Source organism: Anser brachyrhynchus, assembly GCF_964034855.1.
Source record: "Anser brachyrhynchus genome assembly, chromosome: 15".
Lineage (NCBI taxonomy): Eukaryota > Metazoa > Chordata > Aves > Anseriformes > Anatidae > Anser > Anser brachyrhynchus.
This window is the reverse complement of record NC_137733.1, coordinates 834,007-859,435: the sequence shown is the minus strand read 5'-3', so window position 1 is coordinate 859,435 and position 25,429 is coordinate 834,007. Positions and strand designations below refer to the sequence as shown.

The window sequence follows — 25,429 nt, the reverse complement described above, 5'->3', positions numbered from 1 at the left end:
GGCTGTTGAATTTTAAGCTGGTGTTTTTTCTCTCGGCTAAGGAAAGATGGTGGGAGTTGCAACACTGGGAGTTTACAACTCTTCCCTGGCAAAATTAGATGACTTTTTTTTTTTCAGGCAAATGTTCACACAGAGTCAGGGCAGCTAAGCTGATGGGGAGCAGCTAACTCAGCCTGCCTGGACAGCGTTCAGTTGTCTGGTTTTAGTGCAAGGATTATCTGCAAATGTCTAGATACTGAAATAATGAGTGCTTTGGCTGACAGTTCTCTAAAATTGATTTTTGGAGGTGAAATCTTTAGATTGCCAAGTGCCTTATTACTCAGGCTTAAGATTGAGATTTTTTTTTTAAATATGAAAGCTTTTGCCTGTCCTCGGAGACTTGTTCTACGAAGTTGGGTAATGTTGAGCTTGTGGAACAGAAAACACTGATATCATTCCATCCTCACTATCTTGCCCCCAAATAAGGATTTATATTTCACACATGCCACAGTTTAATTTTATTTAGCCTGTCCGGTTGAGTGATCAGGAGAGATGAATGCTCAGGCTCTGTTTCCTAGTTACACATCATTTTTTCTCAGCTTCAGTGCAATAAACATTGTGATGCAGGATGGGAAGATACTACTTTACTGCAGAAATAAATTTTGACTTTAGGTTAATTGGATGAAGACGACTTTGTGTAAATTTGCACTCGTTTTTGGATCATTTATTTTAAGCGGCTTTAGGTTGCTGAGAAGCTGTTTTAGAAAACTGTCTAAAACTTGAAGTTATGCTGAAAACTTACATGAAGTGGGTACTAAGGGCGGTTGTAGTGACCCAATTGTCTGAGCAAAGCTGGGTGTAGGAGTTAATGCAATTGGCACAGGAGCAAGGAATGATAATGTATTCCAGCCTCTTGCCAAAAAACTTATTAAATCAACTGTTACAAAATTCAGAGAGGTTTATTTTAATATGGTTGTTAATAGCAGCGTGTTTCCCAAGGCTTCCTACCTCTGCCGCTATGAAATGTACTCTTCCAAAATGGGTCACTCACTCCCTGGAAGAAACATTTTGCTCTTCACTTCAACGATATTGCTGTTGTCAATGATTTAAATGGGCTTGTAAGCATGACTGCCTTGGGGAGACTGCTATGTGAACGTGAAGTAACGGAACAAACGTCAGCACCAAATCAAGAAGTTAACTGAAACTGGAGCTACCTGAGGGAATATCCTAGCAGCAGCCTCCCCCCAGGCTCTCCTCAGACAGCTGGATTTGTTGCAGTAGTACTTTGAATAGGTCGACTTTGCCCTGCTCCTAAAGGGCTGGGAAGTGGCATGGTGATCTGGTGGCAGTCACCAGAGGGGGTTATGGAGTGGTGGGTGCCGCAGCTGTGCCAGCTTGCTCCTCTATTCCAATTGCGGTTTGGAACTGCATGGTGAAGGTCGAGTGAGTCAAGGAGGCAGCTGGCCACTGCTCATTGCTGGAGGTGGTCAGAGCTTGCTCTGCCTCAACAGCCAGACCTGCCAGAAGGAGGAAAAGGAGCTGCTGAGGGGGAGAGGCAGAAAGCCAGCTGATGTCTCTGAGAGAAGAACTTGAAGGCAGCAAAGACGGGCAGGGCCTACAACGGACAGAAGCAGGCACTTTTCCTAAGAAATCCTGGGTGTAATGATAATTATGCACATGCACACACCTCTCCTGGCCTGAATAGCAAAACCCTGCCCAGCCCCTGACATTGAGGGAAATCACTTCCCTGTGCCCTCTCTCAAACAAAAGCAGTAAAGAAGCCAGCAGACCATGCAGTAACCAGGACTTGCTCGTGGCTGTTGCTTGTGTGTATATAACTGTGCTTGCATGCACCCACAGGCTCTACTGCTGGCGCATCCTGCTAGACTACTAATTAGATAAGACTATAATATTGTTAATTTACTAATTAAGGCTATTAGATGAGATATACAAAATTGCATGTTGCTGAGCAGGGGAAGGAAGAAGCCAAAGTTATTTCAGTGGGTGGTAACAGGTATTTGTCAAATTCTGATAGTTCAGAGGTGAGTTGCTTACAGGTGAGTGTGCAACTACCACCAGATTTTAAGAAAGTTTTCATAATTAAAAGACTCATAAGAAAATCACAAGAACTGGCAAGACTGCATATCTCGTTAGTGCTCCTTTGACTATTTTGCATCTTGTTGTAGGCCAGGTGGAGGAGGAATGCAACTGTATGCGGTTTTCACTGCAACAGGTTTTACACGCTCAGTAAAACAGAGTTCCTCTTGCAAGTTTTGTCACTCCTCTTGCAGTTTTTGTCACACATTGGGCTGAGATGAGTAATAACCTGCGTGGGAAATTCTAGTCAGCAGCAAGTACCAAACAACCAGCTTTGGAGGTGAATTCCTCAGCAGGGAGACAGCGTGAGTTGGACAGGCTGAGTAGCGGGTAGGAGCGGTGAATTATGGAGATCAGATTTGCTTTTTTGACTTATGTGACAGTGAATACATTCAGTGGTGTTTCGGTGGCTAGCATTCAGTGTTTCAGTTTCAATAGCTGACCTTCCCATAATAGCTCACAGGCCAGGAAGCAGAGGGAAAGTCTTCTCTGAGGTCAAAGTGGAAATAATGGAGAATTCTGTGGAAATGGTCAAAGTGGAAATAATGGAGACTTCTGTATCAGCCTCTTTCAGCTCATCTCATATAATTTTTTTAAGGGGATTCCTTAGATTTCCTATAGTCCTCATCCTCCTTGCTTTTACATAGTTTTTTTAGGTTTTGGAAAGAAAGCTTAATTTTTGTTTAAGGCTTTAAAACCCAAGAGGGAAATCCTTTCATGTAGGCTGGTTTAAAAAAAAAAAAAAGAGAATATTCTTATTCGTTTTTATTTAAAAGTTTCTCACATAAACCATAGCAGGGACTTTCTGTCACAATTTTAAATTGTGCAATTCAGGAAGAGCTACTTTTTTAGGCCAACATACTTCATTCTGTAAGAGTAAGGTATTTTTGTTTCTTAATACATGGAAATGACACTAAATTTTCCCACTCTTTTCAGGGACCTAGTAAATGGACTGGGTTTTTATAGTTTTTCTTCATTTAAGATAATATCCTGAAGGTGAATGCTAAATTTAGGGTTGCTAAAAGTGAATAAATATCCTAATCCCTCTGCCACAAGCTGGAGGCGGTAAGGAATATATCCTTGTTTGGAGGGTAGCATCTATCTTAGTAGTAGATACCCCTTACTGATGGATACTAACTGGGGAATTGTGGTTAGGGTGAGAACTTCGACAATTTTTGGAAACATCTATGAAGCACATGCGTGTTTTTTTGCTCAAGGGTTGTAAAAATAAATAAATAAATCACCAATGCAGTTGATCCTCGAACAGAAAATTCCCTGTGATTATTTCTTAGAGGACTTTTTCTTTGCAGTGCTGCTTCTGTCTCTGGTCTGTTAGAGTCTAGCAGTGTTGTGACTCTCTGCTGGTTCAGCACATAAAATGGTTTGGCGTTTTTCTTTTTCTATTGGTTTCTATTGAAGGTCTTTCTCCTCTTTTTCTGGGGACTAATGGAGCAGCAACACCAGTGTAGGTAGCTGTTGTTCAGGTGCCCGTGGCCGGCATGCTGCTTGGTGGGGCAGGTTAGCTGTGGCTTTGTGTCTGCAGCCATTGTGGGACAGGAGAAGTCAAACAAGTGGTTGTTCTGGTGAGGGGAGGTTGGGAATGAGTAAGAACGAAAACATCAATGAAAAGACTAAAAAACAGATTCAAAATTGTGCGGGTCTGCCACCAGAATGTTTCAGATTTGGTTTCTAGCCCTAAGGGGAGGCTTAGGATCAGATAAAGCAGCCGCTGTCCTTCCCTAACCTGCCCAGGTCTTCACAGAGACCTGGTGAAGGGCCTGGAGCTGGAAAGCCTCAAAGTTCTTGATGATATCAATCACTTCAGAAAACCAGTGGAGTTTTTCTGAAAGCCAAGCGGCTGTTTCAGTCAGCAGCTCTCTCTGCTCAGGTGGAGTGGAGACGAGGGTTAGATGGGTGAGCGGGGGCTCCAGCAGGGCCTGGTGCTGCTGCAGCGCTCTGCAGCTTGGTCTCTGGCCCTTGTCAGAGTTTGCAAAGCATCAAAGCAATCACATGTAGTTTAAAATGAACTTGAATGCCTTATTCAGGGGAGGGATTTTTAAGTAGTACAATAGCTAGATTTCAGTTTTAATTCATTTTTATCTATTGATACCTACGTGTAGATTGAACAAAAGAAAAATAACTGAAAGCAAAGCATTGTAAAAAGATCTTTTTGGCCAGTAATCATCTAACAATTTCTGGAATTTGTTACCAATTTGTTGCATCTGCTAATCTACATGAATACCATGTGGGACATGTTATGATTTGGGTATACTTCCCATGCACACCTTGTGATTTCAGTCTGATAGTCTAAAGTTAAATGAAATCAATCTGATATGGTGTGGTTTTCTTCAAATGTGAGATTTACTTTCTGTTTGTTAACTTAACACGTTCCTCCCCAGTAGAATAGAATAGAATCATTAAGGTTAGAGGAGACCTTCAAGATCATCTGGTCCAACCATCCCCCTACTACCAACGTCACCCACTGAACCGTGTCCCTAAGCACCACGTCCAACCTTTCCTTGAACACCCCCAGGGACTGTGATGCCAACACTTCCCTGGGCAACCCGCCCCAACGCCTGACTGCTCTTTCTGAGGAGAAACGTCTCCTCATTTCCAACCTGAACCTCCCCTGGCACAACTTGAGGCCATTCCTTCTAGTCCTATCACTAGTTACCTGCACGAAGAGGCCGACTCCCAGCTCCCCACACCTCCCTTTCAGGTAGCTGTAGAGAGCAATGAGGTATCCCCTGAGCCTCCTCTTCTCCAGACCAAACACCCCCAGTTCCCTCAGCTGCTCCTCACAGGACTTGTGCTCCAGGCCCTTCACCAGCTTCGTAGCCCTTCTCTGTACATGTTGCAGGGCCTCGATGTCCTTCTTGTAGTGAAGGGCCCAAAACTGAACACAGCACTTGAGGTGTGGCCTCACCAGAGCAGAGCACAGGGGGACGATCACCTCCCTGGTCCTGCTGGCTACACTGTTCCTGATACAAGCCAGGATGACGTTGGCCTTCTTGGCCACCTGGGCACACTGCCAGCTCATGTTCAGGTGAGCATCAATCAGCACCCCGAGATCCTTTTCCTCTGCACAGCTTTCCAGCCTCTCTGCCCCAAGCCTGTAGTGCTGCATGGGGTTGTTGTGACCGACTGTTGGTAAGGATGAGAACACCTGAGGTCAGAGGGTTGGCTAAAGGCAGGACAACGAGCTTGCTTCTCGCTCTTTTAGTTAGAAGCTGGGCATGGAAAACAAGACATTGGCAAGTGTGAAATGACCTCTGCCTTTTCCTACCCTTATTCTTGTTTCTCAGAAAGGTCCCAGCAAGCAAAATGGGAACTTTTAGATGGGGGTAACCTGAGAGATGAGAGTCTCACTCAGTGCTCGCAAGACAAAGGTGTAAAGAGGAAAGTGTTGCCCCAAGAAGCTGACCTCTGTGGTTATTCTGTTCCTGCCTCCTGGCAGCTCTGGCCATCTCCAGACTGCACTTTTCCTCAAGACGGCAAAATGGAGATACTTTACCTAAAATATAAATGACTCTTAAGTGTTCATTGGTGACAGTGATACAAGTTAAGAGTCCCTTAATTGTTTTGGGATGACTCAAGAATTTACACCAAAAATGTTGAATACTTGATGGATAATTTTGGTTTAAAAAAAAAAAAAAAAGAAAAAAAAAGCTAAAAAATATTGAAGTTAGTGTTTTTGGGGTCTTATTTTGTGCATAACCAACTCAGAAGATTTTATATGCATTTCTAGCAGATGAGAGTTCAAAAAGTGTATATTTTAAGAGAAAAGCTGGGAACTACTGGATTGTTTCCTTCACTTCAGAATTTTTAATGAGAAAGCCATGTAACAATGCTCACATGCTTGTACCTTCTGAATATTCAGAACTGACGGCATCTCTCAGGCAGAACCCTTTCCTCCAGTCTGTGCATTTTTTATAGTAGCATGCCATAAGCTCAAAACAAATTCCCTTTGCTTTGTCTCAATTGTCACAGACTTTGCTATTTAATTTTGGCTTCTCTCCAGTAAGAATGTTGAAACCTTTTGTTTAGTTCTATGTCAGTCTTGCTTCTGGTATTAAAGGTAAAGATGTAAAGCTTTCAAAGAAAAGACTTCTAAGTTATACAAAGAACCAAAATAATTTGACAAGGCAGTTGAAGAGAAAAACATCAGTATATTGCATTTTACGTGTATACCTTGACTGCTATTCAGGATATCAGTTATTCCACGGACACTATAAAAAAAAAAAAGTCATCTGTAAGAAAATCAGGTTTAGCTGCCCACAGCCATACTTGCACTTAAGTAATACTCTTTCTACACCATGTGCATATTATCCTATGCAAACTCAGTTGTTGATGTGAGAGGGTGTAACTTAATTCCAGAGTTCCTGGGAACAACTTGAGTAGTTTTGCTTTACTGCTTCTCCATCGTGCAGTTCACTCGAATTTGCTTATCACAGTTTATCAGCTTCAAGGCTTTTCCTGTGAAAGCGTTGTTTGCAACCACTGTCTGCTAGATAACTTGTAATTCTTACATAGCTGCCAAAATGATTTGAAGGGAAATACTCTTGCTTGGCTAAAATTTGGTAAAAATAGGTCTAGCAAGCTTCTTTGTGAACAAATCCTTGTATTAGATGTTTTGTGGAGGAGGGAAACTTGTTGAATTCTCTAAAACCACAGATGTCTTTGAACCACAGGCTTGGAGCTAGGCTTCCTCTGGTTTTTTTCATTGTTTCAGAGAAGAAAATCAGAACTGCTGTAGGAAATCAGAGCTGACTTTCTATAGCTGCATTTAGATTTTCTCTCGAAGTGCATGGTGTATGTGTTATCCTGGCTTCAGCAGGCTTCACCTTTGCTTTAGCTAAACAGGGCTTTGGATAGGTCACTCAGCCTGTCTGCTCCTTAGTTCACCTTTTACAAATACATTGATATCAAACTTAAGTGTTAACAGGGCAATCATGGATTTTAGTTTGTGTTTGCAAAGTGCTTTGACGTTGATGCTAAACGTTAATCTCTGCAGATTTTTTTTTTTTTGTCACAAAAGGAATGCTAATACATTACCATTCCAGTCATGGCGCATGCAGCAGATAATTTAGTTCCTGGTGATTGATGTAACTTTCAAGTCACCACAATAAAACTTGTGTTTCTTCATTTGTGCTACAGCTCTGAATCATCTGAACAACTTCAGAATGTCAGGGGAAAAAAATCTTCCTACAGTGTTTGACTTAAGTTTTGGTGATAATTTCCAGCGGTTCAATATTGCTCAATCTGATTCATTTGTGATAACAATTTTGAAGTTTGAAAAGAAGCCTGGCTTTTTTTAAACTTTTTTCTTTTTTCATAACCATTATTCCTAGAATCTTTTTGATCCTTTCTGCTTCATAGTAATGATAGTAAGGAAATTATTTGTCTTCTAAGAAGTCAAACCAACTGTATAAGTCAGGCTTAAAATGCTAAAAGTGGTTTCTAAGAGTGTTTGCAGATAGGCTGAAAGAAATATGAAATTTCAGAAATAAAAAGGAATTCTTAGTAACAACAAGATAGTGTGAAAAATTTGCATCAATAAATTCAAGCATAGCAGCGTGTTGCATAGGCAGTCTCTGCTAAAACCTCATGCATTAGTCACATAACTATTTTGCAAAGAAATTGTAAAACGGCACAGGTGAAGATGTTACTGTACAAAAAGGGAGTCATAGAAAGGAACATGTGAACATTCTTCATCTGCCTCTGTAGCAGGCAATGTCTGGGCTGAAACTGCCTGGAAAGGTGTTTTGAAACAATGTGGCAGGCTTGGTGTAGCTGAGCAGCTCTCAGCCATTCCCTTTTGCTGTCTCTGAGCTGGGGATGTGATAAACTTCCCTCTAATAGGGCTAAAGAGGAAAGTGTGGACTGGTAAGCGCAAAGAGATCTTCAACTGCTTGAGCCTGATCAGTAATAGTACTGAAAATACAGCACCCATGCATCCCCCGAGCTTGAGCGTAAGTACTCACAACACAGTTCAAATACAAGATCCAGCTGCTTATAGGAGTAACTCTGAACAACCCCAGTTGGACAGTCTGCTCTGAATAGCTGTCAAAGCTCGTGGATAGCTTGGTTGCTGTACAATTTTTCACATAGAGCCTTGTCCTTTAGAAAAAGATTGCTCAGTAAAATGCTGGGAACAACTGCAATGGGATGAGAAAGTCTGGATTCAGAAGGAAATAGAGAATTCCTTGTGGAGTTGTTTTCAGATATTCCCAAATGAAGGAAACAGGAACAGCCAATAGACCAGGTCCTGTAAGGCACTACTGGCAATGAGACTTAACCAAGAATCACTTCTTACGCATTGCTTAGAATAATAATTTTAACACTATCCTGAGTGAATGAAGCACATATAACTGAGGGATGTTACTCGGTTGATTTTAGTACTTTCAAGAAACCAAACAAGTCACCATAGCCTACTGCTAGATTGCACCCCTGTGTGTAGGCAGGCTTTCTTCATCTGGTTGCTAATGTTCCATTAATTCTGGAAGCTGTAATTTCTGGACAGACCTTGTTCATATGTAATTCAAGCCCTGAAACACTTAATGCTGTGTACTTTCTTAATTCCTTACTGAGTCTGAGCTGGATGACTAGAAGCTGATTCAAGAAATTATCATTTCCTACCGCTGCATCTCACCCTGAAGCTTAACTGGTGCTACGCTAGGTGCTGCACAGACATGAACTAAGAGGCAATCCATGTTACAAAGAGCTTACAGTCTGCAGCGGTGGCCTGCAGCAGGGAGGCCACTGTCATCATTTCTGTATTAAAGATGGGGAAATCACATGCTGATTGCTCAAAATTGTATGCAATGTCTGCGGAAGAGTCAAGAACTGAACCCAAAACAAATCCTTTACTGATGAATATATCATATTTCCAGTGGTAAGAGAGATTATATATAATACCTGATGAGTCTCTATTGGATATGAGGAAGCTTTTCCAAGTAGTACTATTGCTTAGAATAGCAAGTTTTGATGAGTAAATGAATATTTTGACAAAAGCAATAGGACAAACTGAGATTGACTGCTCAAATGGCCTGGATGAGGATGGTCTGGAATGTTACTTCAGCTGTCAAAAAGAGCTGATTAAAAAGCAGCTAACTGTCCCCAGAAATCTCCTCTGTAATTGGTAAAATTCAGAAAAATATTGATGTTGACCCAAAATGATCAGCTCATCCCTAACGATCCCTAATCAGCTCAGCTACTCTTCTGCAGAGCCTCATGGGAGCAGTAGCTGAGAAGTATTCATACCTTTAGGATTGTTTCTCTTTTCTTTCCTGCTCAGGCTACGTGCTGATAATGCCAGGCAGTGCGTTACCCCCAGGAAGAGCTGTTGTTCCTGAAGGGCGCTGTAGGTGAGTTTCAGACACAGCTCGTGGTTTGGTTGCACATGAAGTATCTAAATCAACAAATTTTAGGGGGCATTGGATGAACAAAATCTGTTATTTCAAGCTCCTTGATGGAAGAAATGGAGAAATGGATATTTTATTTATTTTAATGAGGCAGTATTTCATTCAAAGTGTGTTGAGCAAATTTACATGCAAACCTTCCTTAGCACAAAAACACTGCTGGATGTCTTGTAAGAAGTTAATTCTTCTATCCAACCAGAGCAGAGGCATGTGTCTTTCAGAGTTCAGTAGGCTCTACCTACTCTCCAAAGAGAACCTTGTAGGGGGGCAGGAAATTGAGAAGCAGACATACAGACAATTTGTTTCTGCCAAGGGCATGTCAGTGTTGGCACTTACTATTGTCATGTACATGGAGCAGTCGTTTCTCTGAATTACTTGTAGATTAAGGAAACAATAGAAATGAAAACCACAGGATTTCTCAACCCTGAGAATTAAAATAGGGTTTGCTCTCCAAATAGACAATTTTCAGATATTGCAGTACAAACAAAACATGCTGCCTCCATTGGTGTTGGAGATTCAGCTCAGGCTTGAGTAGTTAGGTCAGTTACTGACTGTTGTGTGTTGAGTTTGTTGTTGTTGTTGTTTTGTTTGTTTTTTTCCTCTAATTTCAGCATTAAATAAAAGCCTGAAACCAGAAGGCTGGGACATGCTCCTACAACTCTGAGCTGGGCCTTTGTAAAGATAACTTGCACCGGGCGTTAGATCTGCAGCTGCATCCACCTTATAAACCTGCAACTCTGCTCCGACACCCTGCGACTGGGCGAGAGCTCCAGCCCTGTGGGTGTGTTCAGTTCAGCGTGCTCAGGCTTCGTTTTGGAGCAATTTCAGATCCGTCTGCACAGCAACATGTTCCTGCAGGATATTTTGGTTTTATTTTTAGGTGGTAAATCCACTAATCACTTGTTTAGTGAACCAAGATCTCTAGCAGCTCTTACCTGGCAGGCAAGAAGGAACAGCTGCACCATATTTTGCTAGTTTCTTTGCTCCAGTGCCAGAGACCTGAGAGGATGGTTCCTCAGCTCAGCATCCACTGTGAAGTCCTGTTCTTTATGTTAAAGCAGGCAGTGAAGAAACAGATCAGATTGGAAATCTGTAATTCAGCCTGCTTAATCCAAGAAAAACAAACAAACAAACAAAAAAGCAGTATCTACAAGGCAGAAAATAAGTATGTGGCTTTTAATGAACTTTCTGCAATCCTGGAGCAAACAGGGCGGCTCGTTGCTCCATGCTGCTGCCAGAGCCGGTCTGGAAGACATACTAGTAGGAAGGTGGTTGGAAGTTGTGTGCTTTGAACGTTATGCAGTGGAGATCATTTGTAAAATGAGAGGTAATTATCTGCCTGTGTGAGAGCATCTTAGTGCTGAGTAGCAAGGCAAGGGCATCCTGAATTGTACCACCTACCACGCAAAGAAAGTCCTGGAATTTTATCCTACCACAAAGGCTTTGAGTCTGCAGAGTATCTTGGCTATTTGGCTAACGAGTAAGTCTGCTTATAGCCCTGCTGATTACAGGATCTAAGTGTGTAAAAAGTATTTTTTCTCTCTCTCATTCACTGATGCACTCAAAGAAAGATGAAACTGATGGAGGCAGGAACAGGATTTGTTCCCTGTCCCAGAGCAGCATCCCTGGAGCGGTGCAGCCACACCACAGAAATACTTCCACATTGCTGTGGCTGGCCTCTAACAGGAGGTCCAGGGGTGAGATTTCTGTGGGGACACTAACTTCACCATTTATACTTCTCATTAATAGGTGTCAGTCGTTTGCGTTTATAGCAGTGAACTAACTTTAACAACACCATTTTTGCCTTGGGGTAGTGTGTTTTTTTGGTCCTCGCAGTAAAATCTGCACAGATTTTTAAAGTAAAAATACTGTTTAAGTAGAAGACTAATAAGGGTTATCCTAAGCACATGTGTACATACAGCCTCAGGAATGTTCTCTTCGCATCTCCGACTTCTGTTACATCTAAGCCAACAAGAGCTGAAGTGGGAAGCTGCGTGAGGAAGGGGAGTATTACCTGCTTCAGGTATCTGGTGCAGGGCAACACTGACCCCAGAGGAACGGTTCTCATCCTTATTGCAGCAGGGAGAGCTGCCAGAGCGATCAGGGAGCCTGGACAGATAACTCTAGAGTCTGTTTTTTTTTTTTCTGTTTTTTTTTTTTCCCCTGCTTTTTTTCTTTTCCAGCTCCTCTAGGATGTGGTTAACTGTAGTGTTGCCGTGCGGCTAGAAGGGCTATTATCGTTTGTGTGAAACTGGATAGAAATGGGTGGTTAAGTCTGCTTCAGATGTAATTAAGTCTGAAATGCCTCAGTGGTCACATTAGAAGCACTAATTTTAAGCTCACTTATTGGTTTAGGCCATAGCCATTTCTTAGATAAAAAGCCAAAAGGTTTTTTTTAATCCTTCATATGATTTTCTGTGGAAAAGAGGAAAAGAAAAAAGTGTTTTTTTAAAGTAAAGACAGTATACCCACTACAGACTCCTTGTCCTGCCAAGATAAATCGATTAAGAAACCCCAAACCATTTTTTAACGGAAAAAGTATCTAATCATCCTTTTTTTGTCCATCAGTGGAACAAACTGCAAGTTCCTCCTGTGGGTGACTGTCCTGCTGTTTGTGTTCCAGAGATGGATATTTAATGTCAAGTTAGTCAGGCAGAAGCTTAAATTTAAAGTGCAATCAGGAGTATGTAGCTTCATATGTTTTTCCTTGTTAAAATAAATAAATAAATAAATAAATTTAAGAAGTCATTTGCTTCTGCCTTTACCTTACAGTTTTCTACAACCTCATACATACTGATGCAACTCTTCATGTGGTTGTGTTACAACCAGTTCTGGTGGACATGAGGCGGATTTGAAAGTGCAGAAAAGTAAAACATCAGGGAAAAAAAAAAAAAGGAAAGGAAGTAACTTGCGTGGAATTCTTGGTAGTATTTTTGTCAGGCTTATTCCGTCAGTGAGGGGAAAAAAAAAAAAGATGCAAATTTAGCTTAAATACATAGTGTCCAGCACTAAAATACCAGGACTTTTGCATTCTGAAGTAGCCTGGATACAGTTGGTAGGGGAAAAATAAAGTCTGTTTTATGCGTTCCCTGCCAGTGACCTTTGGACACAGTGCTTATGTCATGAAAGTCTGTGGTTTCCCATCACAAATTGTGCGCTTTACACTGTTTAAGAAAAGCACAGAATGTGTGTTTAAACATTTAAAACTGACTTGTTGGTCTGAATAACTGCTGTGAAGGAATGCCCTTGCAGCCATTTGTCCACTGTAAACAAGAATAGATGCAGATCATAGAATATCCTGAGATGGAAGAGACCCACAGGGATCAACCCCTGGCTCACGGAATCACAGAATCATCTAGGTTGGAAGAGACCTCCAAGATCACCAAGTCCAACTTCTGACTCAACACTAACAAGTCCTCCACTAAACCATATCACTAAGCTCTACATCTAAACGTCTTTTAAAGACCTCCAGGGATGGTGACTCAACCACTTTCCTGGGCAGCCCATTCTAATGCCTAACAACCGTTTCAGTAAAGAAGTTCTTCCTAATATCCAACCTAAACCTCCCCTGGCGCAACTTTAGCCTATTCCCCCTCATCCTGTCACCAGGCACGTGGGAGAATAGATCAACCCCCACCTCACTACAGCCTCCTTTAAGGTACCTGTAGAGTGCAATAGCGTCGCCCCTGAGCCTCCTCTTCTCCAGGCTGAACAATCCCAGCTTCCCCAGCCGCTCCTCGTAAGACTTGTTCTCCAGACCCCTCACCAGCTTCGTTGCCCTTCTCTGGACTCGCTCGAGCACCTCCATGTCCTTCTTGTAGCGAGGGGCCCAAAACTGAACACAGTACTTGAGGTGCGGCCTCACCAGAGCCGAGTACACGGGGAAAATCACTTCCCTAGTCCTGCTGGCCACACTGCTTCTTATGCAAGCCAGGATGCTGTTGGCCTTCTTGGCCACCTGAGCACACTGCTGGCTCATATTCAGCTGACTATCAACCAGTACTCCCAGGTCCTTCTCTGCCAGGCAGCTTTCCAGCCACTCATCTCCCAGCCTGTAGCTCTGCTTGGGGTTGTTACGCCCCAGATGCAGGACCCGGCACTTGGCCTTGTTGAACTTCATGCAGTTGACCTCAGCCCATCGGTCCAGCCTATCCAGATCCTCCTGCAGAGCCTTCCTACCCTCGAGCAGATCGACACACGCACCTAACTTGGTGTCGTCTGCAAACTTACTGAGGGTGCACTCGATCCCCTCATCCAGATCATCGATAAAGATATTAAAGAGGACTGGCCCCAGTACTGAGCCCTGGGGGACGCCACTAATGACCGGCCTCCAACTGGATTTGACTCCATTCACCACGACTCTTTGGGCCCAGTTACCCAGCAGCCAGTTTTTAACCCAACAAAGCGTAAGCCAGTCCAAGCCACGAGCAGCCAGTTTCTTGAGGAGAATGCTGTGGGAAACGGTGTCAAAAGCCTTACTGAAGTCAAGGTAGACCACATCCACAGCTTTTCCCTCATCCACCAAGCGCGTCACTTTGTCATAGAAGGAGATCAGGTTCATCAAACAGGACCTGCCTTTCATAAACCCATGCTGACTGGGCCTGATCGCCCGCTTGCCCTGCAAGTGCCATGTGATGACACTCAAGATAATCTGCTCCATGAGCTTCCCTGGCACTGAGGTCAAACTAACAGGCCTATAGTTTCCCGGGTCTACCCTCCGGCCCCTCTTGTAGATGGGCGTCACATTTGCTAGCCACCAGTCGACTGGGACCTCCCCCGATAGCCAGGACTGCTGATAAATGATGGAAAGCTGCTTGGCCAGCTCTGCTGCCAGTTCTCTCAGTACCCTCGAGTGGATCCCATCTGGCCCCATCGACTTGCGTATAGCCAAGTGCTGTAGCTGGTCACCAACCATTTCATCGTGGATTGTGAGGGCCACATCCTGCTCCCCATCCCCTTCCACCAGCTCAGGGTACTGGGTATCCAGAGAACAACTGGTCTTGCCGCTAAAGACTGAGGCAAAGAAGACATTAAGCACCTCAGCCTTTTCCTCATCTCTCATCACCACCCCAAAATCAGACTGTGTGTCTGAGAGTGGTGTCCAAATGCTTCTTGACCTCTGACAGGCTCAGTGCCATGCCCACTGCCCTGGGGAGCCTGTCCCAGTGCCCGGCCACCCTCTTGGTAAAGAACTTTTCCCTAACACCTCCCCTGTCCCAGCTCCATGCTGTTCCCTCGGGCTCTGTCGCTGTCCCCAGAGAGCAGAACTCAGCACCCACCCCTCTGCGCTCCCCTCGTGAGGGAGCTGCAGGCTGCCATGAGGCCTCCCCTCAGCCTGCTCTGCTCAGGGCTGAACAAACCCAGGGACCTCAGCCGCTCCTCATACACCTTGCCCTCCAGGCCCTTTCACAGCTTTGTTCCCCTCCTTTGGATGATCTCTAACAGTTTTATGTCCTGTCTTTGCTTTTCTGGAGGAGGTGGGGACTGTTTGTGGAAATGTTTAAGAATCCTTCAGTCTGGAAACAATCCTTGATGGAGTGCAGGAAACCTAAGGGAGAAGAGGCTCTTGCTGGGAAATAGAAACTGAGCTCCTCCCAGGCAGTGAGTATTACAGCTGAGCCCGGAGAATGAAAAGTGAAACTACTCTTTCACTTCAGTGATTTTACTGAAGTCAGTGTTAAACAGACTTTGAAGTGTTACCTGAGTTTGAACCTAGAGTTGGCTCCACTACTACAAGTTGTTATTCTGATCAACCACCCTTCAGCTTCCTGCTGATGCTAGTGGCTCAAAACATAGGCACAGCAGGTGGGTGAGCCCCTCTGCACCGTGCTCTAGCATACCCACCACTGCAATAGGTATGTCATGGCAAAGTTATTTTAGTTTGTAGTTGCACTTTTTGTTAAACCATTTTTGACGGTGTATTATAACATATATTTGTTCCTTTTCAAAGTGGTGTTTCAATTCCAAACAAAGTAGATGGAGACTTTTTTTTATTAGCTAGCCTGGATGAGTTATGTCGGTGCTCACTTTGGCTGATTATATTAAACGGACTTCACAGAAGTTACTTCCACATTTATATGATGCTGCATGCTGATGTGGTGATACTTGGCACAGGTTAAAGGATTAAACCTTAGTATCATGAACAGAATTGGGTTGATAATGTTCCATCTAATACTAGGACAGCCCTACAAAATGTCTGTAAACCCCAGATTGATAACCTTACCTTAGAGAGATTACTTACCAACCTCCAGGTGGTGGTAGCTTCTGTTCCCTTTCTCACCCCTGTCAGAACAGAACAAAACACTAGATTTCTGAGAAGACACTACAAAAAGAAGATGAGTGAGATGGCAAGTAAGATGAATGATAAATAACTGGAAAGGTCTAAGGAACAGAATCAACAACAGGAAAAGTCAGGAACTGACTGTGTCTAGAAACCCAGCTCTGGTGTTTATTCATTTCCAGAGCACACCCATACTATTGCTTCTGCTGCAGTTCTCTGATCACTCACACAGTTCCTAGAAGCCTCTGGTGAGCTTGAGTGACAGGACGAGGTATAGTTTTTTGCCTTGCTTTCTCCCCACTCCATCTCTGCAGCATTAACTTTCTGAATCTGGTACAACAGAAGTGAAGACTTCATGGAAGAAAGTTTGAGAAATAAGTGATTTTTATTAGGAACAAGACATTGTTTGATTTCAAGGAAAAAGGTTACTTGGTTCTTCTGGAAATCTCCCTACAAACGCCTGCCATCAGACTACTGAATGAACATCTGCTCAGCTGCTATGTCAGATTAAAACCATTATATCTGTGCAATCAACAGTAGCTGAGAAAAGGGCATTTTTAGCAGTTGGGAGAGTTCAGAGGATGAAGGCCCAGGGAATCTAGGAGCCAGATGTACTAAAGTCATTCACTATCTTCCTCTTTACACCAGCACAAGGATTTTTGAAAAATGAAACAGCAAAGTGAAGAAAGCCAACAAATTGCTAAAGCCAGCACAGCTGCTGAAGCATTTCAGAGAACAACCCTTTGATACCACTGACATCCTTGAGCTGCTCTCTTAAGTTATCTTGCTGCTCACCATCTTATTTGAGCTGTTTTGTCTTCTGCTCTCTCACTTCAACCCCTCGTTTAGTTAATGTACTTTGACATGGTTTTCCAGAAAGGATTTAATTCTAAAACCGAAAAGTACTCAAAGCTCAAGGACACCATCACATTATCTTTTGTCCCTTTTTTTTGTAAAGGGAAAAACAGATTTTGTGCAAAACACAGATTCATCTTGGAGCCTAACTCACTTGGACTGTTTGCTGGCTTGTCTTCTAGCCACTGAAGACAGGTCAGAGCAGTCCTGGGAGAGCAACATGCATAGATGTTCAATTTTCAGCTTGGAAGGAGAAGTCTTAGTAGTATTTGGAATAGCTAAACATGAAAATCTCTTCTTGGAGAAGCATTCATTCAGCTTCTCACCCAGGAAAGGTTCATTTATGCTGTTTGCTCAGGCAGGCACCTCCTGAGGGCACGGTTTCAGTTGCCCCATGTAACCAATCACATGCCATTCTCTGACAGCACTTGTTCTTTATCAGCCCATTAAACATGGGCTTTCAGCCAGTGAAAACATCAGATATTTGGCAAAGCATTTATAATTAGTAAGTGCTGTGACAGAATAATGGAATCTGAGGTCTCAGAAACCATCAAGCGTGTCTGTTTCCAGCTGATAATGCCGTGGAGACAACAAAATGGGAAATGAAGAATACCAAATCGAAGGAGGCAGCATGAAGTGTTTGGATTTACTGCAGACTATCTTACAGCAATCCCAGTTCTTGACAGTCTGATGCTCAGTGTATGAAAACCTTGTAGAGAAGGATGTTTTCTCCCCCTGTTTCACCTGTATGTTACAGGCTGTCTTGCCTTTACCATTTGGTCCTCTTCAGACAGGTTTTTTGTTTGTTTTGTGTTTGATGGGAAATACACTTAGCAAGGAAGACATTGTCACAATCTCGAATATGTTGGGACTGAGGACATAGTTGCATTGGTGGGATGGCAGGCCTGAAGCTTGCTTTTTCCAGGTGTGGTTTTCCAGGTGTGGCTGTGCAGATTTCCACCCAGCCTCAGCTTTTATAAAGTGGGAATCTCCTTCATTTGTTTTGGCTGTTGCTCTAGGACCTGGCTGGCCAGCCAGCAATCATTTTCCACCTTCAAGAGTGGCCTATCAAGACATGTCCACTTTCTGTCAACCACATTTTTATTTTTTGCTTTCTTGATGTGTGTTTGACAAGCTTTTTTTGACCTCTTCCATGTCTCACAGCCTGTTTCCTAAGAACTGGCTTCCAAGCTTTGGACATTCTCTGGCTAGATGTCATCTTCCCATAGCAGAAATTCTTCTCCCCTCACATCACTGTCTATTTGGTATCGAGAGATATCGCTGATACAGCACAGAGGAAAGGCATGTCTGCCCTCAGCCTGGAGGGTCTGAAGACATAGTCTATAAGGGGAATGCCACCTGCCTTGAGCCTTTGGGGATTGGCAACATTCAAGATTTGTCTTGTTGTTGTTGTTTTCAGAAGGGTGCAAATAACTGAGGAAATGATGTCGTGAACCTTCTTATTGACAAAAAAGTTTTAACACCTCCATTCTGTGAATAAAGCAGGATCAGGTGACAGCAGCATGATGCCACATCAGCTTCAGCTGGTCTGCAGTGGGTCCTGGCAGCCCCTTCTGCCCAGCCCTGCTCCTCCTCTCCTTTGCGTTGGTAATGTTTCTCCTTGACTGTAGTGAATGTGTTCAGGGAGCTGATCTGCCTGAACTCTAACTGGAAGAAAAACACACACACACACACACACAAAATAATGTATTTTTTCTTTCTTCGCCAAATCTTTTTACTATAGAGCCACGTGAACTTTACTGCTGGCGTGAGAGAGGGATGGGGCAGGAGGGACAGGCAACAAGACCACAGCATCTTGGCTGAGGTTCACATCAACTTCCGTTAAATCTTGCTCAAAGCTCTCAGCACACCCCAGCCCTGTACACTAGGCACATGCTTTCTCTAAGCTATGGTCTCAGCTGCTGCTGCTTTCTGCTGCCTCTGTAGTGCAAACTTATCATTCAGTTCATGGTTACTGCATCAACTTCCAGTTTAAAGGGAGCCTTCAGAGCTATGGTTTAGTCCTCATCAGCACTTGGTATGTGCACCACTATTGTGGGCTGTAGCTTCCTTTTGTTTTTATTGTTATAAATGTCCCTGTACCAAGAGACAGGATTTCTGTTCTTGGTCTGAAGTCATATGCAAGTTGCTGAGCAGATCTGTGGGATTTGCACTGGTGAGTGATCACAACTGTGCTCGCAAGCTCTCCTTGACAGTTTGATGACAGTATCCTTCCCATTCAAAACAAAGGCTCAGATCATACAAAATGTTTATTTCTTCTAAATGCCTGGAATGAGGGAAAGGGAGGGGCTGGGGGGAAGAAGAAAGCAGAACGCCTGATTTTTGAGTCACTGCATGCAGCATCAGAGCCAAGTCTGTACTCTTCTCCTTTTTGCTTTGGTTCGGTTTGCTCTGCCGAGGATGAGGAAGAGTCCAGAGAGGGAAGACGCTGGCAGGCAGGCACAGGGAGCTCAGCCCAGGGCCTCAGTTTCAAGTGCAAAACCGATTATTTTGCAAACACTCATCTCGGTGCTAATGCAGCCAGCGGGACTGAGTCATGCAGTTACATTCAAACCTTTCCCTCTGAGCCTCAGCAGTGTTTCTAGCTCCACGCTGCCCACAGATCCAGTCCCAGGGTGTTTGGAAGGACAGAGCACCCTGGGCCATGCTACAGCAGGTCATAGGAATATTTTGCAAAACTGTACATGCAGGAGTAGCAGCATGGGCTGAGTACACCCCAGTAGAATAACACAGGTTCTGTGATTACAGGCCAGGCTTTTAGCACCATGCAGGTAAACTGTGCTTAATGCTTTTTTTGTAACAAATGGATAAAGTTCTCCCTTCTTTCTGCTGAGTATCCGGTGTGGTCCTAGATGGTGGAGCAACTTCCTACAGGGCAAGCTCAGGGGTGGTTTGCAGTGCTGTGTTATTGTCAGAGCTGGTGGGCCATCAGCATTAGGGCACTCAGTGGGAAGCCAGCACTGGACAAGAAAGAAGGCAGGATTTTCAGCAGTGTGGTTTCAGTGCTGTAGCCTGGATCCAATTAAGCCAGCAGAAAGCCACTCTTAATCATGTCCCTTGCCACGCTTGTAGTTATGCTGCTTTAACTCTGATATAAACAGCAGCCATGTTGGGGGTTGCAGAACAGCCCCCCTCTCGTGCAGGCTGCTGGTAACCAAACTGATGCGTGCAGGCAGGGTTGTGCCTTTGGTGCAGCTGAACTGATCTCGATGCTGGAGTTATGTCACTGCAAATTGTAACACCCTTCTCTGTCAGCACCCACGCAAGGCTATAGCAGTACAGAATCTTTTCCCAAAATTAAGGTTTTTCTTCTCCTTTTTCTTTTTTTTTCCTTTTCCTTTTCCTTTTCCTTTTCCTTTTCCTTTTCCTTTTCCTTTTTCTTTTTCTTTTTCTTTTTCTTTTTCTTTTTCTTTTCTTTTTCTTTCTACTGAACATTTCTTTTCTTCCCCTCCAATTGATTCAAGGTGTTCCTTTCTGTTGCCACTGAGCAGCTTTGGAGTGGAAAGACGTGTGAGCCTTGCAGCTGTTTTGTATATGTGTGGCTCTTCAAAACCAGCGTGATGCTGTTCTAGTAAATGCCTCTGTTTCTCTTCATTGGTTCGTGAGAGCTGCAGCCCTGTGGACTCAGTTAAATTCTCACGAGGCCATGAGTTTCACTTTCAGGTTCTTGGACTCCCTGCCTTTCCCTGCTGCAAGGAATGGTAGGGTGCTGCCTTAAACAGAACTCTTCTTGAGCTCTAAGGCAGAAATTGGAATTTTAAATCTTTCCATAGGGTTTAAATAAATAAAAACTTTTCTTATGGAATAAAAAGGCGGACCTCTTTTGATGTCAAAACACACATCTTTATCTTTTTTTTTCAGCCACCTCATTATGAGAATGCCTAGATAAGCTTTAGGTGAAACAATGAAGCAAAAGTGGTGAGGAGAAGGCTTCTCTGAATGAAGACAACCTCCTTCTGGGAAATGGTTGATGAATAACAGATCAGAGGGAACCAAATGCTCCAGAGGAGTGAATCCACCTGTGGCTAGCTAGAAATACTCTACATCTGCTACCCTGACAGCATTAGCTGTAATTCAGAACTCTGCAAGAATCCCACACTAAGAGTCAGATCCAGATCCAGCACTGTCTGAAGAGCTGCTGAACTCAGCACCCTGTCTTTAAAATGTGTACAAGTAAAGCCAAAAGTGATCTCTGGAGCTGGAGCATCTCCTGGGCTAAACAATAGTTCAGCAGGATCACACATTTGGGCTCAGTTTTGAAAGTAGGGACCCCAATTCTGCAGTACTCTCACTTCATAGGCCTGTATTTCTTATCCTGTACGATGTTTTATTAAAGCATCTTGTGAGAATGGAAACCTCGTCCTGTGAGAGGAAAGCATGAACATAAATTGTGTAAAAGTCTTTTTGATTTGCCTGATGTAAGCTAGGAAAAACCAAACATGCATAATATATGGTGAGAGGAAGAAAGGACCTGCTACTGCCATACTTCTCCGTGCTTCAGTTCTTCTCAATTTTAACGTGCTTTGGAACAAGAGGCAATAAATATGTGCATAATAATAACATTTGGGTGTGACTGAAAAAATCTATCTGTTCTCATGAATAATATACAAAATTCTCAGCAAGATTTAAATTCAATACACTTAAGATGTCACCAAGGCTCTGGGCCTGACTGGCCGAAGACCTGGCTGCAGAAAGGCATTATTCTGTTCAATTGCTGGCAAAAAAAATGGGTTGGACATGACCAGAGGCCAGTCTCTGTGGAAAGCTCCCACTGAACAACCAGTAGTCACTGGAATAAGAGAGATCTGGGGAGGGCAGAGGGCTGCTCCTTCCTACTTGTTCCAGGAGATGATGCAAAGCAGCTGCATGGATGGGTTCTTTTGATTCTGCTTTTTTTCCCTGCAAATGAAAGAATTCTAGACTTGTCCAAACCCAGAAACTGCCTGGTTTGACTCAATAATTGATGTTACAGTGGTTTAATTAACTCTAAAAGTAGTTTAATGAGCAAAGAGCTTTAGCATTCAAATTAAAAATGCAAACCTTGTTTACTGGGGTTGGGAGTTTTAACCTGCAAACCTGCTGTTAATTACCACCATGTTATATCTGCTTTGCCACTTTTCCCTTGTACTTGCAAAGCAAGATAACTGAGCTACAGGTTGCTATGAAAAGGTCATTGCCATTTACAATGACAATACATTTTATTGTTTTCTGGATAACTGGCTAAATCAAGACTTACATGGTAAAATGTTGAAATTTTGCTTCTGTTGGACTTTTGTGCCTTTAACAGAAATATTGTTGATCATTCCATGGCTCTGTTTCTGATGTTTGCTTTTAATTTCTGTCTTATGATGTAAAAGCATGGGAATCTAAATCTAGCATCATAGAGAAAATTGGTGGATTCCAGGCTTTTCAAGTGTAGTGTTAGCTAATGTTTCTGCTGATTCCAAGACTAATTGCTTGTGATGGCAAATGAGGATTTCTTGGGCTCCTAAAATAGGCATATTGAAGTGATCTGCGCTGAACCTGCTTTGAGTGCTAGTTTTTAATTTTTATCTCTTTATGATTACTGAAATAAGTCAGTTGTCACTGGTGCTGTTCCCCAAGTAGTCAATCTTTTGTTTATCAGCAGAAGATGTAATACAGCAAGTTAAAGTGATGGATCATTATTTTTTCCAGACTAATTAAGAAAGAAACAGAGCTCTGTTACTTGTGGGTGACGAGTGCGATGGGAAAGTAGCTGTGCCATTATAGCAGACCTTGCAAAACTGCATCTTCAATGATTTGTCCTGCATTTCCCAGCTTTGCAAATCTTCTGCAAACCCCTACAGACATACCTTTACCTCCCTGCCTGTCTCAGCAGTTCACCCTCATACTGTCACCATGCATGCACATACATGCGTATGTCAAAAAAGCCACCCCAAAACGCACCCTCAGCACTCCCCACCATCTTCACCTGCCTTTCCTGAGCTTGCTGGCAGCATGTCCTACAGCTGGATAACAGCTAGACAGGTGCTGGTTGTTGCCACTCAGGTACAAGGTGGCTCATGCCAAGCACAGCTAAGCTGATCTGTTTTTCGTTTTTCCTTCTGAGAGGGGACAGGTAGAGAATGACGGAGTACTTTCCCCTCTCTTCACAACTGCAGGTCTCCAAGGGGCTGAAGGCAGCAGACAAATCCACTATTTAGAGCCTTGTAGCAGACTGGATTGGGGTTGACCAACCCTCTGAAACCTTCATGGCAGGAACAGGAGGAGGATGAGGCAGCACAATAATGTACACTTTCGTCTTAGAAACCAAAACAAGAAAGCAATGCACTTCGGCAACGTTCTGCAATGTGCAAACAGCTGTCTCATTTAAAGTAGAGGAGCAGTTCCACCAAAATTTCCTGGCCATGCCATGGAATCACAAATCTGCCTTCAATGGATTTCTCTTCCAGCTGTTTTTCCATCCTAGGCACTCTTTCTAAAATAAGCTAACATTTCCAGAAATGAATAAAAAGCAAACAAAATCTCCCCTCTCAGTTTCCAAATTAGAGTAGGTGGCTTTAAGACTGAGTGTCCTTTGGTTCTGAAATTAAAGCTTCTTCCTTATCTCCAGGCTGCCAGATCTGTGAATAATGGACTTTTCTCCACCCTCCCCCCCCCCATACTGGAAGCTTTTTTTAAAAGCTATTCAAAGAGACCTTGGCAAATATTTCTCTATCAGGCAGTAATTGAATGAAGACCCAAGTAGCCTGACACTACCCCTCCCTTTTCCCCTGAGTTTTTTTGTATCCATTGATTTTCATCTGTAAATAACAGAGATAACTGGAAAGGGAAACCTTTTTTGAAAGGTGATATGGTCATCTGGCAGCTGCCCAGCAAGGCCCTATTGGCTCAAAGTCAGTGCTGAACTTCCCTGAGAAAAAGCAAAGTCTGATGTCAGTTAAAAAAAAAAAAAAAAGAAAATAGACCTCACTGTCTTGCGTTTGCTGTTTAAAGGGCAAGGAACAGAGACTGTTTTATCTTGCTGCATAAGCAGGCATGGGCAGACTTTAACCCTTCAGCTGAAAGCACTTTTCTATCCCTTTTAATCAGTAAAGGTTATGTAGAGCTGTGGAGGGCTGTTTAATGTGACATAGATCACAGCCATGCAAAGCAGCAGCTGAAGCTCAAAACAGGTTTAGGTTTTTCTGTATGTAATGAGAGCCCCATGTGCTAGAAGCAGAGACTTCTTGGTGGCTCTGTATCTGTTGGGTCTAAGCTCACAACTTCCTGGAGATCCTAGAGCCGTGACTCCAGAGTCAAAATGGGAAGCCTGGTAAGTCAGGGGATTTGTGGTATTTACCTTTAGGATGGATCTTTTATGCTATTGTAACTGCTTCTGTGCTCACAAATAATACAGCAGAAGACTTCTGTGCCTAGGTGCATACTGGAAAATATAAGTGAGTGTTGATTTAATGGTTGAAAACACTTGGTCAATTTGCTGCCGCTAGGTATATTTCCTTGCCCATGCCTAGGACTTGAAGACCTAGGCTCAGTAGTCTGCTCTGTCCAGCCAGGCATCCAAAAAACACTAATTCTCCCCCATCTTGTCCTGTTTTTTCCCTGGTTGCATTTTGCTGTCTGCCTGAAACAGCTTGACCTAGTTAGTGATACTTCAGCATGTGTTAGAATCACAGCAATAACATCTTCAAAGATTCTTGAGTTCAGAGGCTCTTAATTAGAGGGAAATGGTCACAATGACTTGGTGAAAATAGCTTTCTTTCACTTTAAAATGTTAAAGACAGAGTAACAAAGTTAATTATTGCTCAGTTGCTGGATTTTTTTCGTTCGTCTGCCCAGATACAGTGCAATGGTATTAGCACTCAAGCAGTTTATCTATAAATTAATGAGTCTGATACCTTCTCTGATCTCTCTTTGTTACTTTGAGCTTACCTGGGGTTTACATCAGATATTACCATAAATGCACTAAGAGTTTTATTTTGAAAAATATGAAAGGAGCAAATGACACAAATACTTTCCAAACTGTTCCCAGCCTGAAAATGATTTCATTTTTGTAGTTCAGTTGTAGGGGGGAGCTCACTTTAAACTTAGATAATTATTTCCATCCTCCAGGAAAGAAAAGAAAATTAAAAAAAAAAAAAAAAAGAAAGAAAGAAACACTTAAAATCAAACACAAAACGCTAAGTCGGTCATTACACTGTAAACAGATTTGGGCACAGCCAGTAACCCTTGTTTGAACCTGAACTCCTCATTTACTGCCTCGTATTAAAAACAGGACTCTGAAGCACAAATAAGGTAACACTAAGTGTCTGCATCCAAATCAAATCAGTTTATCCATATGGTGATGTATTGCCCAGCACCTTCAAACCCTTAATGGGTTCTGTAAAGCTCGCTTATAAATTCCCCTCCCATACAGCTTACCCTGACTATGAAGGCAGCATTACACCAGCTGCAGGTGTTTCCATGCAGTCAAGGACCAGCATGCTGTGGAGGTTTTCTGATTGCAGGAGGTTTCTGATCACATCTAAATGGGATCAACTTACGAAAACTACTACTGGAGAGCAAGAAGACCGTATGTCCCATGACAACAGAAGGACCTATCTGAGTCCAGCCTCGTTATATTTGCTGTTGTTTAGAGTGTGATCCTGGCCAGCCAGAGCTATATGAGCTGCCATCTCTTTTCTTTCCCCTATACCATCTTTTGGTTGTACCAAAGTCATTGCGCTGTGCTGCTTACACCTTGAACGCAGCAGTGAGATCTACCTTACAGATTTAAGAGTGGTTAGATACTAGA

At 43.1% G+C, this 25,429-nt stretch overlaps 1 protein-coding gene across 3 annotated transcripts in view; it reads left to right on the top strand.

Annotated features, from left to right (window-relative positions):
• Nucleotides 1-23,199, top strand: part of CLEC16A (C-type lectin domain containing 16A) — a 109,725-nt gene extending 86,526 nt beyond the window's left edge. The window contains exons 23-26 of one of the 3 annotated variants that reach the window (XR_013939716.1): nucleotides 9,374-9,443; nucleotides 10,109-20,354; nucleotides 20,515-21,892; nucleotides 22,797-23,199. Coding sequence is in view for 1 of the 3 variants with exons in the window: in XM_080556938.1 (XP_080413064.1) it covers nucleotides 9,374-9,443; nucleotides 20,515-20,542 (98 nt within the window). In the remaining 2 variants the exon portion in view is untranslated. Of the gene's footprint in view, nucleotides 1-9,373; nucleotides 9,444-10,108 lie in introns of all 3 variants that reach the window. The other 2 variants (XR_013939717.1, XM_080556938.1) reach the window with 2 other exon arrangements.
• Nucleotides 23,200-25,429: the final 2,230 nt, after the last annotated feature.